Source organism: Caloenas nicobarica, chromosome 22 (genome assembly GCF_036013445.1).
Source record: "Caloenas nicobarica isolate bCalNic1 chromosome 22, bCalNic1.hap1, whole genome shotgun sequence".
Taxonomy (NCBI): Eukaryota; Metazoa; Chordata; class Aves; order Columbiformes; family Columbidae; genus Caloenas; species Caloenas nicobarica.
The window spans coordinates 3,137,508-3,152,577 of NC_088266.1; the positions used below are offsets into that span (position 1 = coordinate 3,137,508).

At 39.4% G+C, this 15,070-nt stretch overlaps 2 protein-coding genes across 7 annotated transcripts in view; one reads left to right on the forward strand and one right to left on the reverse strand.

Moving 5' to 3' along the window:
• The window catches only part of PRDM2 (PR/SET domain 2), a 59,678-nt gene extending 52,172 nt beyond the window's left edge, over positions 1-7,506 (reverse strand). For both annotated transcript variants that reach the window (XM_065649862.1, XM_065649863.1), the window contains exons 1-2: positions 7,419-7,506; positions 573-643 (exon numbers count right to left, since the gene is read on the reverse strand). In XM_065649862.1, the coding sequence (XP_065505934.1) occupies positions 573-581 (9 nt within the window). In that variant the 5' untranslated portion in view covers positions 582-643; positions 7,419-7,506. The remainder of the gene's footprint in view (positions 1-572; positions 644-7,418) is intronic.
• A 31-nt stretch (positions 7,507-7,537) lies between these two features.
• Positions 7,538-15,070, forward strand: part of LRRC38 (leucine rich repeat containing 38) — a 107,945-nt gene continuing 100,412 nt past the window's right edge. For 3 of the 5 annotated variants that reach the window (XR_010607423.1, XR_010607421.1, XR_010607422.1), the window contains exons 1-2: positions 7,538-7,737; positions 10,176-10,270. The gene's annotated coding sequence lies outside the window, so the exon portion shown is untranslated. Of the gene's footprint in view, positions 7,738-10,175; positions 10,271-14,372; positions 14,482-15,070 lie in introns of those variants that run through there. The other 2 variants (XR_010607424.1, XR_010607425.1) reach the window with 2 other exon arrangements.

A 15,070-nucleotide genomic window follows, 5' to 3' on the forward strand; every position in this document is an offset into this window, starting at 1 on the left:
ACAAATGCAAAATAAAATCATGTACACTTGGCATTGATTAAAACAACACCCTCCAGTCAGAATATTCTTGCATCCATACAGCACGGTCCAGCATCACAATAGAAATGGGTTTCCCAGTCTTTTCACTCGGTTCTGTGGGAAACGCTTCAGGCTCTAGAAAAGCATGAAACTTCCCGATCAATCAGTTCTTGTGACAGACTGTTCACTGCACATTTGAAATGTTCAAGTGGTATAAAAAAAAGTAAATGGAAGCCTTCAATTTTTGGGCCACTTTTATAGGGAGCTGAATTAATACCAAAAGCCTCGTGATGAAACAGATTTTTCCAGAGTGGTGTTCTTATAAGAGGTGCCAGCAGTAGTAACTTACATACTGCTAATCACACACACAAAACCTAATCCATGAAATAAAATAACTCTCACAAGCATACATGTTGTGGAAAGGAAGACTATGAAATTTAATAACACTGAAGATTTTAAATAACATCTCTTTTTTAGTGGATTATTTACTTTTCTTACGAATAATTAACTGTTCTAACATCCAAGTATTTTGATAGTCCTACATTTATACTCACCTGATTCATTTTGAATTCCTGTTGTGTTCTGAAAAGACACACACAAAGAACCTCCTTTGATTACATGAGTCCTAAAAAGAAACAGACAATTGTAACATGTACCTATCTACAAATTTACATTGAATTGAAAGTACATACAGACATTAGTTTCTCTTCCTAAAACATTTTGCACAAAGCAGCATATTGCTTTATTTAAAAAAATCTGTTCCAACCCATAGTTTTGTTATTTTAGCTCAAATGTGTAAGAATAACCTCAAGACAGATCTCTGCTATTAGTCTTTCTCCCGGTTTTAAACGATGAAGCAACAGAAATGTGCTCAAGTAGAGCTGGTTTATTTTTAAAAACAAGTTAACTTGTTCAGGATTTAATACTTTTAAGAACTTTAGGAGTCAGACCTCCTGAGAATTTAATATCAAAGGATTACGATAGACCTTAAGTGGTCTTCAAATTAACAAAACACATGCATTTGAGTCTCCACTCTCCCGTATTAGAAACAGGAAATTCTTCTTTAAAACTGAGCCATTTATTAAGGTATTTTATTACACTACTGCATTTGGCATTCTTGTTTAACAGAAGCCTGAGATTTCAAAGGTTTCCAACAAAAATTCCAAGTTCAAGTAAGCATCAAATTAGGAAACTGATAACTTAAGACAAAACTAATCAGAATGATGACATATCTAAGAGTCAAGTATATCACCTCAGCTTTTTTTATTTAAACGTATACAAAAAAGCATTATTGCAAGTTATACTGGAAACACTATCTCTCCTGGTGTCATCCAGAATTTTCAATAGATGAAAATCACCCTTTTTTGGAAGTTAACTGGTACCTAATCGTTTAAAGCACTTTATTCAAGTACTATTTCTTCCCTGTCTTTAGTCTTACAATGATTAACTGATTTTTACTGCGTACTTTGTATAAATACTAACATTTAATTTAAAATACATTCAAGCAAAATATACTCCAAATAAATTTCATATAACCCTTCACATCGTTGCACTGTAAGAATTCTTTATGCTGCATAACAGTCAAAATACTGCCAACCTTCATACAAACGTTGCATTGCTTAAGAAGTTCACAGGAAAAGGAAAAACTTCCTTGAAAAGGATCTTCCTATTGTATACAGCTTGTCCAGAATTAACTCCAGTTCTGTGGGATTTACAGTTCGCAGCTACAGGAGAAGGAGCTTTTAAACATCTGAAGAAAAGAATTCCTCCTGGAAGGTACTATTACAACTTATTTCAGTACATCTGCCAAATACAAATGAATTCCTAGGAACGATACGTCCCAAGCATTTGATTTTTCTAACATTTTCTGTGACACTGACAGAGAACACAGTCAACACCAAGAAACCACCGAACAAGCAGGGAAAGCTCCACAGATTTCATCACCAGTTACAGTCACTCCTGAGGGTGTTAAATCTTGTTCACAACAATACTATCCCTTTGTCTCTTAAGTTTCTCGTGCCTTAGCACACAGTTGTTTCTCACCCATCTTCCACACACCCTTTACTTCCCTTAACCTTCATATCTTAACTCATTTTCCCTCCTGACAAACACAATTTCTACTTCAGACATTTTTACGCAAATGCTTCAGGCAAATGGTTTCTGAAATCCGACCCACAGACTGCCTGTCATCTGCTGAAAGTCGCCTTAGCACATGTCAATGCTGATTAAAGAAAAAGCAAAAGCTGGAGTCAGTATGAACTTCAGTACTTGAGATGAGGCCTGAATAACAGAGAAAAAGCCAGTGCTCTTATTCATTGTTCACAGGGACAATACCCACACAATGTCAATTTATAAATGAAATGTTTTGGATAGCAAGAGAGGCATCAAAACATTTCCTAGTGTTTAAAACAACTTATTTTTAGTTACAAGTGTCTTGTCTTTCTATATTGGCTACAAAACAAAAAACTATTGCTCACATAAAGACGACAAAAGCCAGAACCTTTTATTGACATGATTTCTGAGCCTGATGAGCTGCAATGGCCACAGCACACAAGTTTAAGTGGTTCTTGCCTCCAGCTGCCTGTTTCTACCTTTCCTCCTCCCTCTCACTGGAGATTATCCATCCCTCCGTGACATGGGTTTAACTGTTCACAGAACCCTTTGCTACCGCAGCTCTAGAAAGTGATTTAGAAAACCTGCGGGAAGAAGTGCACATGTTACACTGCAGTAAACGAGTCACCTGAGGTACATACATGATTTTCAACACTGAATAAATGAGAAGGTATTTAATCCAGATACGTAAAGACAACTGGGATTTGAACAGAGTCTTACAGAAGCAAACACTCAATACTATCACTACTCAGCCACTAAATGTAAAGAATTTGAGAGACAAGTAAATATCAATTAAGTGACAGGTTAAAGGGGTCAACGCTAAAGGAAAGTCCTGTCAAGCTGAAAATTGCCTCTAAGCCAAGATTTCTTACCCAAGTTGCTAAACAAATTAGTTGAAAATCTGAAAAGTGTCAAATACTTTTTTTACTTTGTTTCGTTTGAACAGTGAAGATACACTTTTCTTGTATTTCATATACTAACTCAAAATTATTTTACTTAGAGTTAATATTGTTTTCAAAAAATTTTCAAATAAGCCTGGTATTTTTCACAAACGTTATAAACTCTTCGCTCAGCTTTTATATAACTGGTTATAGCCAAACTTCTCAATGGTATTTCTTAGAACATGACAAATTTTAATATCCCGATGTATTTAAATGTCCACGTAACACAGTTTAGGTAGATTCCTAACAGACTGCGCTACTCTGTATTCTCTCAGCTACAAGTTACCAGAGGAACCAGTTGACCAGAAAATACAATTAGATGAGAAATAAGGTTACAGTAAACCAAAAGCTTCAACCAGTGTTTATAAAGCAAATAATTTAAAACACACACTTCACCTTTAAATTTTCTACCTGCAGTTCTGACAAGTGCCACATATGAGCTCTCTAACTGAAAAAATGCCTGGAAATATTTCCCTACTTTTTCTTCCTTTGTGTTACCTGTTCTCCTATTTATTTCAAACCACTACCTGCTACATGTATCTCAGGAGTAGGAAAATACTACATACGTTCTCAAGACATTAAAGCATCTGGGAAACAACCACAAGAGAAAGAAGATCTACTGTATCTCATAATCTTAGAGTTTCAGAGAAGTATATTTAGAAAGGCTCATTGTTAGGCAACAGATTACATTTCTTTAGATAAGAACATACAAGGCACTGGTACTTGAGGAAACTCTGTGGTCACTCTAAAACAAAATGCTTGAAACAAAAACCAGTTTGACCTTGTTTCTGAATTCTCTGCTTAAAAATTTTAAATATTCCCTTACAAAAAAACCCCACAACTTACTGTGAGTTAAGTTTGCAAAAAAGAACAAGTCATTTTATACAAAACCAACATTACAGACCATCTTTTTCAACCTAAATCAGATGGTACTTCTAGTAAGCATTCCTAGGCTACACTAAACATATAAGCCATATTTATCATTTCTGTATGTGGGGTTTTTTTTCCAAAAAAATCCCAGAATCAAAAAGCACTGTGAAAGAGAACGTGGCTTCCAATTCAGAGAAAAGAAAAACCAGGCATAAGAGCATGAGTCCTATTTTGGAAGCCAAAAATGGGACATGCATTACGTCACCGCTCCGGTAAAGACACGTTCATTACAACTGGGAACAAAACTGGAAAGTCTCAGCAGTCTGCTTTCCAAATGACCAGGGATCAGGTTGGGATACGGCGGGGCTTCGGAAATCATTGTCTTCTTTGGTTTAGTGTTCTGCCGCAGCACTTTTTTTTTTTTTTTAATCAGGAAATTTACATTTTTTTCAATTCAACACTGAAATACTCTAACCCACAAATGTTCAATGTATTAGGTGAAACAAAGCTTGCAAAAAAAATTAAGTTCTTGTTAACTCTGAAAGATTAAAATATGCATTTTATAGAAACAAGAAGCACTACCTAAGGGCACTTAATTGCAAAACATTTTGAGTTACTCAAGACTGCCAGAATAAGAACAGAGAAAAAATAGACAAACAATGATTTTCTGAACACTAAAATGTATTATCTATTGTCCATTAAGTCCATTTGCTAGTGCCACGTAGCCAAATAAACTGTTGTACCTTAGAAAGGTTTATTCAGACAACCATGCCAAGAAAACAGCCACACAAAAATAAAACCCAAGTTCATTAATTAAACAGCCGCTAGTCAAGAGAAGCAACAGAAAACCCCATGTCTCTAACAAACAGCAAATACACAGAAATACCATTCCAATCTCCAGACCTAAGTTCACCTTTTAGTTCTACTTACAAAGACAGTAAATGCAAATGAAAATTTCCTGATTTACTACTATGTGAAGAGGTCCATTTCTGTAATTTCTTTTTACAATACAGGACTCAGTCTCCCAGTTTTGCCTACAGGCATGTTTTACACCGAGGCAGAGAAAAAATATTTTCCAGCTGAGAATACAATCAGAGAAAAAAAAACATTGATAAAAAAATTATTTTATTGGAGAGAAGGCATTAACATCAGGATCACACCTGCCCTTTCACACGCTAACAAATTCAACAGCAAATACATTGTGGTGCTTTACCAAGGTATGTCAATGCAGATATTCAACACACAAGTTTATGAACTCCAGCTGCTTATAAATCCTTGATAAAAAACATACAAGCAGCAGCTCCAAACTCCTCCAGTAAGCAATGACTCGTGATGACCAAGGTACTGTGCTAGTGCTATAAGCCATTGACTTATATATATATATTTTTTTTTTTTTTTTCTGCTTGAGAACCTCACTCAAAGGTCTTGCAGCCACACTGCAAATAAATTATCAACTGCCTACCAACGATCCAGAGATACATTACCACACTGGTCATCTCTAAGCCTCTCTGAACTTCAGTTTTCAACAAACAGCCACCTAGTCAGCAACAATATTCTAATCTCATTTTTATATCTCTTTTTTATATACAGTTACTTGTTTACCCCTAAGGACCAAGGCTTTTATGTAAAACACTCAAAGGGGGACATCACTGCACTGGAGGAAGGGCTTCAAGAACCGTTTTAGTTTTTACAGAAAAATAGTAGATCACTTTGACTTTCTGCTTTACTTCTCTTCCATTTCCAAGCAAATTTTCATGTAGAAAAATAAGGAAGGATTATACAAATGTACATAAGTACTTTGGCATCCTTCCCTCATCTTCTATGCTACTATGCTTCTATGCTGGAAGAAGGTTCTTTGGATCCCCAAACCTACACTGAACAGCCACCAATTCAGGAATCTCCAAACACCATACTCATCACAGCATTTCTATCTAAGATGTATTATCCAAAGTGATTATTTACCTTTTATTTAACATAACTAGGGTTTCACTATAAGTGAAACGTGGTCTCATTATTATGGACTATGCCATGAGCAGACAGGCTGTTAAGACACTTCTGCCCTAGCAAATCATGGGAGCTATATGCTCGAAAACCAACACGGCTCTCACTGCCTACTCTACAAGTCCAATAGTTCTTTCATTTCTTAAAAGTCATACCCCATCTATCAGTGATGCAGTTCTCTATCTGAACAGAGCCAGCGCTATCACTGATTCACCATCACACATTTCAACAGCTGCCAGAGTTGGAGGCTTCTCTGTCTATAGCAAGGGAAACATACCTTAACTTAATTCCTAACATGCATGTCATTTTTATTAAAATGTGGCAAATATCAAGACACAACAACATAATTACATATCACACTGCTATATATCCCCAGTTCTCCTCATCTACTTAATATGTGTGAATAAACTGAAAAAGATTTTGCACCCAAATAACACGCCCAAAGTCGAGATCCTAGGCTGGGCACAGCAACCTGGAGGGGCGCCACAAATGCATGTTGTTTTCAAGAGCTGTCCACTGTTGATTACTGAAACGTAAAATAAGAAAAATATTTCTTTTGCCGCTAAATGATCAGACAGCAGATGCAGCCACATCACCTTCCCTTCCTTTTTCAACAGTTGAAAACAATTTAAAGTTTTCTTTACTGTTTCAAAATGGAAATTTTGCAGCTTCATATGAATTGGAAACCACTGGAAACTGTACTGAAGACGTGAGCTACCTGCTCACGAGACAGTTATCAGCCATACTCCACACGCTGCTCCGGCGTCAAATATAAAATGTACCTGAAGATTCTACTCTTGATGTGTCCTGAACGCCTTACACGCAAATTTTCTCTCTCACCCCAGGCATTCTTCCCCCACGGTACCCCCATCATGAGGAAATCTCTGATTTATGTGCGCATTTACAGTGAGGAAACCAATTCTGAAATTAATTTCTCCAGCCCCCTCTCACCCAGCTCAGCAGCCGCCTGATGGGCAGCGAGCTTTAAAACGCGTGAATCGCCAAAACTTTGAAAGCCTGCGTATTATGAACTGTGTGAAAGACAACAGTTGTCTCACAGCATCAGGTAGGCAGTGGTTACAGAGCCAGCCAACACCTCCCGGGCAGCATTTTCAAGAGAAAAACCTGAAAACGCAGCCGGAGGATGGAGCATCTTCCTCCGAACGGCTCTGCCCCCGCCCTCCTCAGGGCTCTCCCGCCTCAGGGCGCAGGTCCCACATTCGCTCCTCGCACCTGCAGCCGCTTCCCGCCCGCCCACCCTGCGGCTGCCCCCTCCCTCCGCGCCCCACCGGGGCGGCTCCACGCCCCCGAAGGAGGCTCCTCGGCGGGCCGGGCCGCCGCCATGGTCCCCTCCTCCCGCGCCGGGCCCCCTCCCAGCCGCGCCCCCCCGGCCCCGGCGCCGCTGGCTCTGCCCACCGCCCCCACGCCCCGTCCCGCCCTCCGGCATCCCTCCGGGCTCCGCCGCCTCCCTCTCACCTGCGCCGCTGCCGCCGCCTGCGGCCCGGGCTCGGAGCGGCGCGGAACGGCCTCAGCTCCGGCACCGTCCGGGCGCCATTTTGTCTCCAGCCTCGGAAGTGACGTTGGGGGGAGGCCAGCGGGCCGGTCCCCCCGCCGCGGGACCCCCCTCCGAGCGGGGCCGCCCCCCGCCCGCCGCCCCCCGGCTCCCCGCACCCGCCTTCACCCCCAGCGCTTCCCCGAGAGCGCCTCGGCTCGTCCCACCTGCCGGAGCCGGGCTCCGCACCGCCGCCTCCAGCCACCACCCTCATCCCAGACAATGAGCTGTGGAGAAGAGCAGGTTCTCTTTCCCTATTTCTGGGGTTGTGGTTTTTTTTTTTTGGTCTGTTGTTCTTCTTTTCGTAGTAACGCAGCTCCGCAAGGGAGGTGGTTTTCTCGCCTCTGGCTGAAAAATAATTAAAAAGAAAAATAAATCAGTGGCTGAGGGAAAATTGTTTGAGTAAGTGCAGGTGACACAGGGAGAGACCCTCAGAGCCCTGAGGAGACGCGGGCGGTTCCTCTGACAGGCCGAGCCATTTCTGCTGCACAGATAATGTGCTGTCCCCTGGAAATCGAGTTTTTCTCACTGTAATTCCTGAGCAAGTACCTGAGAGGGGAAAAAAAAAAAAAATCATAGTTATCTCCCGGGAGATGTGCCTGTTTGTATTGCGAGGCATAACAGTGTCTCCCTTTAATATGAAGAAAAAAATAATTTTATGCCTTACCTGTATTTTCTATTCATCCTACTGTCAAAGAGATGTAATTCTCTTGGGCTAGGACTATTTTTTACATGGAAATGTTAAGAATTTTCAATTTTTCCAGAGGAAAAACCCCCTGACTTAAACCCATAGGAGGTGGGAGTCATTAAAGGTCTAAAGTTCAGAAAATGTTTTACATTTCTTTGATTATTTTGTCTTCACATTCATTGTGCATGTACATCAAGGAGCAACACTAAAACTGTGGATAAGCCTCTAACACACAACATGCTTATGTAGTACCAGGATGGAGGAGTCTCATTCCATGACGCCAGAAGGTTTCCTTTGCAAGGAGCCAAGCAAATCTACCTACTCTTGTCAAACTGAAGCTTTTTAAGACAATCCACCATATTCCCCACGGACATAGCTACAAAGATAACTTCTCAAGCACAGGGAAAAGGTGCACTCTGAAGCCAGAGAATTTGAACAGCTCTGTGGCAACACTTCACTTAACAGCAGGCTGAAAAACAATAGGAGACAGTGATCTTCCTGCCTGGGATACACAGGATGCATTTGTACTTTAAAATGTTGCTTAGGTGTACCCAAATCGTGTTTGAAACCTCTGTGTTTAGTAGTAACAAATCCCCATATAAATGTTTCTACTGCTTTAACTTATTATGGTAAATCAATTTAATTCTAGTTTAGCTGTATTAATATTTAATTTTATAAGCCAGACTAATTACACCTGTGTAAGTTTGAGGTTATTTTAAGAAAAACCAAGGATCCCATTATACCAGTAACAGAGAAAACAAAAAAATACATACCATATCAACTAGAGTACAAACCTTTCTATCTTCAAGGTTCTTAAGTATAAGGTTTCCCAAAAGCATCACAAATAATACAAATTATAACTTTCTTCTACTTAAAATACTTACAGCTCTAGAAAAAGTTTCCAAGAGTCCGAAATGGACCCATTTTTTAAAAAATAAATCAGCCTATGATCTTCTTTAAGTATTTTCTTCTGTTCTAGAGAGATTGTTATCAAGATTGTAAACCAGGCAGGGCAAGTATCAACAAGCTAACTCACAAACTTATAGTACTACCTATAAAACACTGATATTTTTAACACTGCCAGTGAGCTTATTAATTTATCTTGCTTTATAACTTTATTTCTACGACATCAACGTTTACTCACTCTCTTAAAGCTGAAAAGCTTTTGCTCAAATCACAACATTACTTCTCTGCTCCTTCCTGGTCAAGGCTGTTGCTGCTTCAGAGGCTTTATTTGAAGACTCACCCTGCTACCGATTGGAGGAAATCCCTCTAAAAGTCCCGGTGGAAGACAGGCCATTTTTTGGCTGAGGGCTGGAGTGTGAGGATGAGTTTATTTTCAGAGTCTTTGTCAAAGTTTAAAGCTACATTTCTTTCTGGGAATAATTGGTGTTTATCATAGGTGTGATAATGGATTACTGACACAAATGAAGTTTCTTATATGGATAAAGGGATTTGTAGTCTAGGAGTGTCATTGTATGTTTATTTGCAAAAGGTGAAAAAGGAAGTAGGGGAGCAAAATACTGTTTTATCTCTGGCCTGAGATGAATATTGTTAGGTCAGAGCCATTAAATGGTAAAAATTTACATTATTTATAAATATTTTAGCATGTTACTCTTGATGTAGAAGTCTTCTATGTATGAATCCCAGGGCTCTCAAGATGCTCATTTAAATTGTAAATGTCTCTGTGAAGCTTACTGCAACATACTGCCTTCTCAGAGTTCCTTATCTGCTGGCTGGCAGTGCTGCTTGTCCTATAGCTATGGAGAGGTTCCTTTTCAGGACCCTTTTATGGAACTGATGATATGTTAGTCTTAGATGTTTGGCTTCCGTGTGTATGTACCAAGTGGCCTTTCATCAATTCTTGTGTGACTGACTTTAGCACAAAGGGGATCTGATGGAGCAGGGTAATGGTGACAAGTTAGTGAAATCGATTCACTACCTCTTAATCGCAAGCTGTGGAACCTAAGACTTTATTTTCTCCATTTTACAGAACAGATGACTTCCATCTAAGACTGAATAGACATGCTTCACTTGAACACTGCCCTCTCCAGAACTTAACAGCTGCTGAGGTCTTGAATCCATCAGGTAAGTTATATAGGACTTACTATCCATTACCTGAGTACTACTCCTACTAACTGGCTAAAACTCGTTAGTGTTGATTACACCAACAGTGACAGAGGGATGAAGATAAGGTCCGTTTAAGTTTAGATAAACTGAAATTGGATGGTATCTATTGTAAACTGTTTTGGGATTGCCTCTGTAAACTGCTTCAAGCACTACAGGACGGGGTCCAGAAAATGGATGGCCGTGAGTTTCTTAGCTGAATTAATCACTTAAATATTTTTTTGTGTTTAATAAAGTTTATGTTGAGAGAAGATATTGGCAATACTCCATGGAAAGGGAATGCATGGTAAGAATAGTGTTTAACTCTTGGCTACCTACTACTTGTGTAGTGACGAGCTGGCTCTGAGGAGGAAAAAGCATTGAGTGTGGAGAAAGCATCTGGGTGTTATCTGTGCTCCTGTGTCTTCCAACTCCTAGCAACTGGATCAGTCAAAAACACTTGAGGTGTGGTATAGATGCTGTAGGCATACACTGTAGAACTGATATGTAACTTTGATTGAAAGTACTTAAAAAATAAAGTCAGGCTTGGTGGCCAGGAGACAATTTATAATGATCTGAAGCTTTTCTATTATGAATATATTCATTTTTTTGGTAAAAATGCCTTCAGTAATTCTTACCACTAGCTGGTGCTAGGATACAGTTTACTGGGTGTGCAGTCATGATGCATCTGCATTATTAGCCTGCAGTGAGGAGCCTTTCACTTTAGTATTCTGCCTGTGTGTTTCTTTATATGTTGCTTCTTGTCAGGTGTATCAAATCTTTAGTCACTTGTGATTCTTGCTCAGTTTTCTGTGTGAAATGCAAGCATGCTTTACTTCTATTACTTTCCACTCAGTCAATCAAGCATGCTTATTGTGGAAGTAAGCTAATTATTAATCATGACAAAATGAGCGAGAAAAGTCCATCAGGAAAACTGTTTTCAAGGAGTAACTTCATAATTAGGAGTTAAACATTTCTTAAGTTCAGCACTTCTAGGTTTAAATGAACAGATTCCAGGGTTTGCCTCCCTTCAAGTTGTGGTTAATAGCAATGCATGTTTTCATAATCTCATGAATATTTGGTCTCTTACAAAGAGACACATCTTAGTGGCAGCAGTAGTTTCCTCAGGCCAAGTCCAGCTCTGGATCACAGAGGTAGCTTTATGCAGCAACTTAAACTACATAAATTCTTTCACTACTTTATTAGTAAACCAAAGGCTGTCTGTTAAAAACATAAGCTGTATTTTATTATACAACTTACCTTTAACAGCTGGGTTTTGGGTCAAAATCTCTTGTGCCACCAATTTCTACAGCTATGTCTAAGTTGTGAGAAGTGGACTTTTCTTAATTCTCTTTGTATAAACAATTTGTGTGGGTGTAGGCGGGAAAGCACTGACAGTTCTGCAAATGGTTGTCCCTTATTTCTCAGCAAATTGCACCAGTGTTAAGTGCACAGGAGAGGACATGCCTTCAAGAAGGAAGTTAGCATGTGTGTGCTATGCTCAGTTTATTCAACTGTTTATTCAACTCCTGCGTTTTTTTGCAAAATGGTAGATAGGAAATGAGGAAGAGCTGATATTCCCTTCCCTTTTCCCCTGGGTACACCTGCTGAACCTGCTAATTCCTTCCCTGTTTCCTGCATAGCATGAATCAAACATATCACGAGGCAAAATATCCACAGAACTCTAAAGGAATGTGCTATTTGAGGATAACGTGGTTGATAAAAGCAGGAAATTGAGTTGCTTCCCAGCTCAAATGAGACACACAGTACTAATTTCCTAAGACAAACGTTGGTACATTTAAAATTGCCTTGTTAGAAAATGTTTAGTCATTCCAGAGTAGTTGAAAGTAATTGTGACCTGTCTTCCGATAGGAAAGGGAGCAGTGTAAGAGGGATACTGATGCAATGCAGCAAAAATTCCAATAAAACCTGTGAAAAAATAGAAGATTCTTCTGGTTGTCGAGGGGATAAGTGGTAGAACGAAACTGTCCTATACTTCAGAGAACCTCCCCTCTCTTCTTTCTTCTATGCAGAACAGGAAGCTACTGATGTTTTAAGAAAATGCATTTCTCTGTACTACATAAGCCCTTTAACTCATATTTTTCTACAATAAGACTGACATCTGGTAACAATGTACGGACAATAGTGACCAGCAACTGAGTTCAGTCACTGACATGAAGTGGATAAACCTCAATCCTTGTTAAAACTCTTCTTCCTTCCCTCTGGTAATACTGCAAGAGCAGCCCAGGATGAATTAGGTGGTTCCTTATCCTTTTCTTTATGCTGTGACGTCCCAGAAAACGCTTTAGAACTATGATTCTGTGGTAACTTGAAGGGTAGACCAGGAACAGATCAGATTGACCTAGAACCCCTGTATGCCTGACCTTGGACAAATGATTTCTTTGAAACAAACTTCTACTCTGTGAGAACAAAACATTTTAAGAATTTTTGCCCTGATGCAAGTTAATCTGAACATCGTGGCCTAACATCTGAAATAGCCCCCACAGGTGGTTAAGTCCATTGTTTCATTTTACCCCAATCTGGAAATATGAATGAAAATGAAATTTTAGTGAAGACAATGTTTTGCGTTCTCTACTTTCCCTACTCCTTCCATTTTCCACTTTTTTTGTGGATGGCAGAGTTTGGTTTTGAACTCTCAAAATCAGTCATCCTTGCCCAACTGCTTTCTGCAAAAGGAACACAATCTTGAAAATGCGTGGACTGTGCAGTACTCCTTGCCTGCTAAGACACTTGCCAGTTTAACATTTACCAGAGTCTGAAAATCTGACTTCTCCAGCCTGGAAGAGCCTAACAAGCTACATGATTGAATGGGGATCTTTGTGCTGCAGTTCAACTGTTTGTTGCAGAGCAGGGGGAGCTGTGGGTTTGATTCAATGCCTAAATCCACAGGGCCTGGACAAAGACACATGGCTAGTGTGGTGCTGGGTTTATTTATACATAAAATGCCTCTGCGCTGCAGCTGTGAAAAATGTACAAAGCACTAATTCAAACTTCTCATTATGGCACCTAGTGTCAAGTTGCATACCCACTGTTACCTTCTATGTCTGTCAGTGGTTGTCTAACAAAACTAGATGCTGAGAACTTTGCATGATTAATACTCTAGGTTAAAAAAACTGTCTGGGGAAGGATGTGCATGGTTAATCTGATACTTCGTCTAGTTAAACAGATGAGTATAAATAGGTATAACAATGTCTTCAGGCATGGTGTAGGCCAGTTATGACTTAAGCTTTAAATTGCAGTGGTTCTGTAGCATCTACACTACAAAACTTCAGATGGTGCAAGAGAAAATATTTTTGGATGGAGTGTTTTTTCATCAAAACCAATCAGAGCTGAGGGTTCCTGGTAGATTCAGCAAGTTACTTTTTTCCTTGTGTCCTTAGTTGCCACCTTATATTAAAGAATATTAAGGATCATGTTATCATAAAACATAATGGAGCATCACTTCATTTGAACTACTGTGAAGCTGTTGCAGGACTGATGTTTAAAGGCTGCTGGGTTGGTGGCTTTTCTCTTACCTGTGGTTGTAACCCTCGGCAAGTCACTTAATCTGTGTATCATACTCTCCTGAACTGGAGGCTATACTTGCCATCCTCATGTGAACGATACATCAGTGCTTTTTGAGTCTGAGCACTTTACAGACAGTGTTAATGTGCAGGTCACATTTTTTAAATTAAATAACGTATGGTTAAGATACTTGCAATAGCATACTGCAGGTGCTCTTAAAATAATGAGTAATTACATTTTAAAGCAATTGCTGCATGTTTTAATTGATATTTAACTATAAATGAACACTTTCTAAGTTTATAGGACTAACTTGATCTCCATGATTATCTGGTTCATACTTAATGATTGCTAGTTTTATTGAATTCATTCTTCTGGCATTTTCTGCTTTTCTAGTGAAAACATGCCTTGGATGAACTAATCTAAGAATTGCTGTACTGATGCCTAGAAGTATTATAAATATTGATGCATCAAGTCATTGCTTTCATAGTATACCACTGCTGTATATCCTCCTCACAGACACAAATACAAGGGGACAACTATGTTTATGATATTTTTTTAGTGACATCTGGCATTCTCACGGGAAGCCTGGTGCCTGCTTGTCTGTTGGGGAGAGCCACATTCATGACTCAAAGCCAAGCTGCAAAAGGGAACGTTACTGTTACTAACTCTAAAGGAATGAATGTGATCAGGAGTAAGGATTTTAAGTTAAAAGGGAGTGTTGATATATTGAATGTTGTTCCTGGTGAATAAAAACGAAACCTGGCCAGCTGTTGAAAGTGTGGAGCGGTTGTTTCCTGATGTGTTCTCATGCATAGGAAGCCTCTTGACCTTGGGCCTTGATTCTGCAAATGTGTATACTGATCATGCATTTCAGTGTACAGAAGTATTTGCCCTGGGACAATGTGCTGTTTGACTTCTTGCAAAGCAGAAAAGATCCCATCTTCCACATAAATTGTAGCAAAAAACATGTAGCTTGTGTTCAGCCTACCTTTGAAGTCCTGAACCAGTAAAGGGGAGCTAGATAATACAAGTCGGTGAAAGCTCAGCCACAGAATGCTGCAGCAGTTTGCATATGGAATGTAGACCTCTGCACAGATTTTTAGTCTATGCTTCTGGAATGTTTGTATCATGATGGTACAAAAGGGAATCAAATTAAGAATTCTTCAGTAGTATATAACACATAATAAATATGACAAAGCTTTTCATGAAGAAAGGATTGTTTCCTGAGGTTTGAAGCTGAATTAAATGTTCAATGCT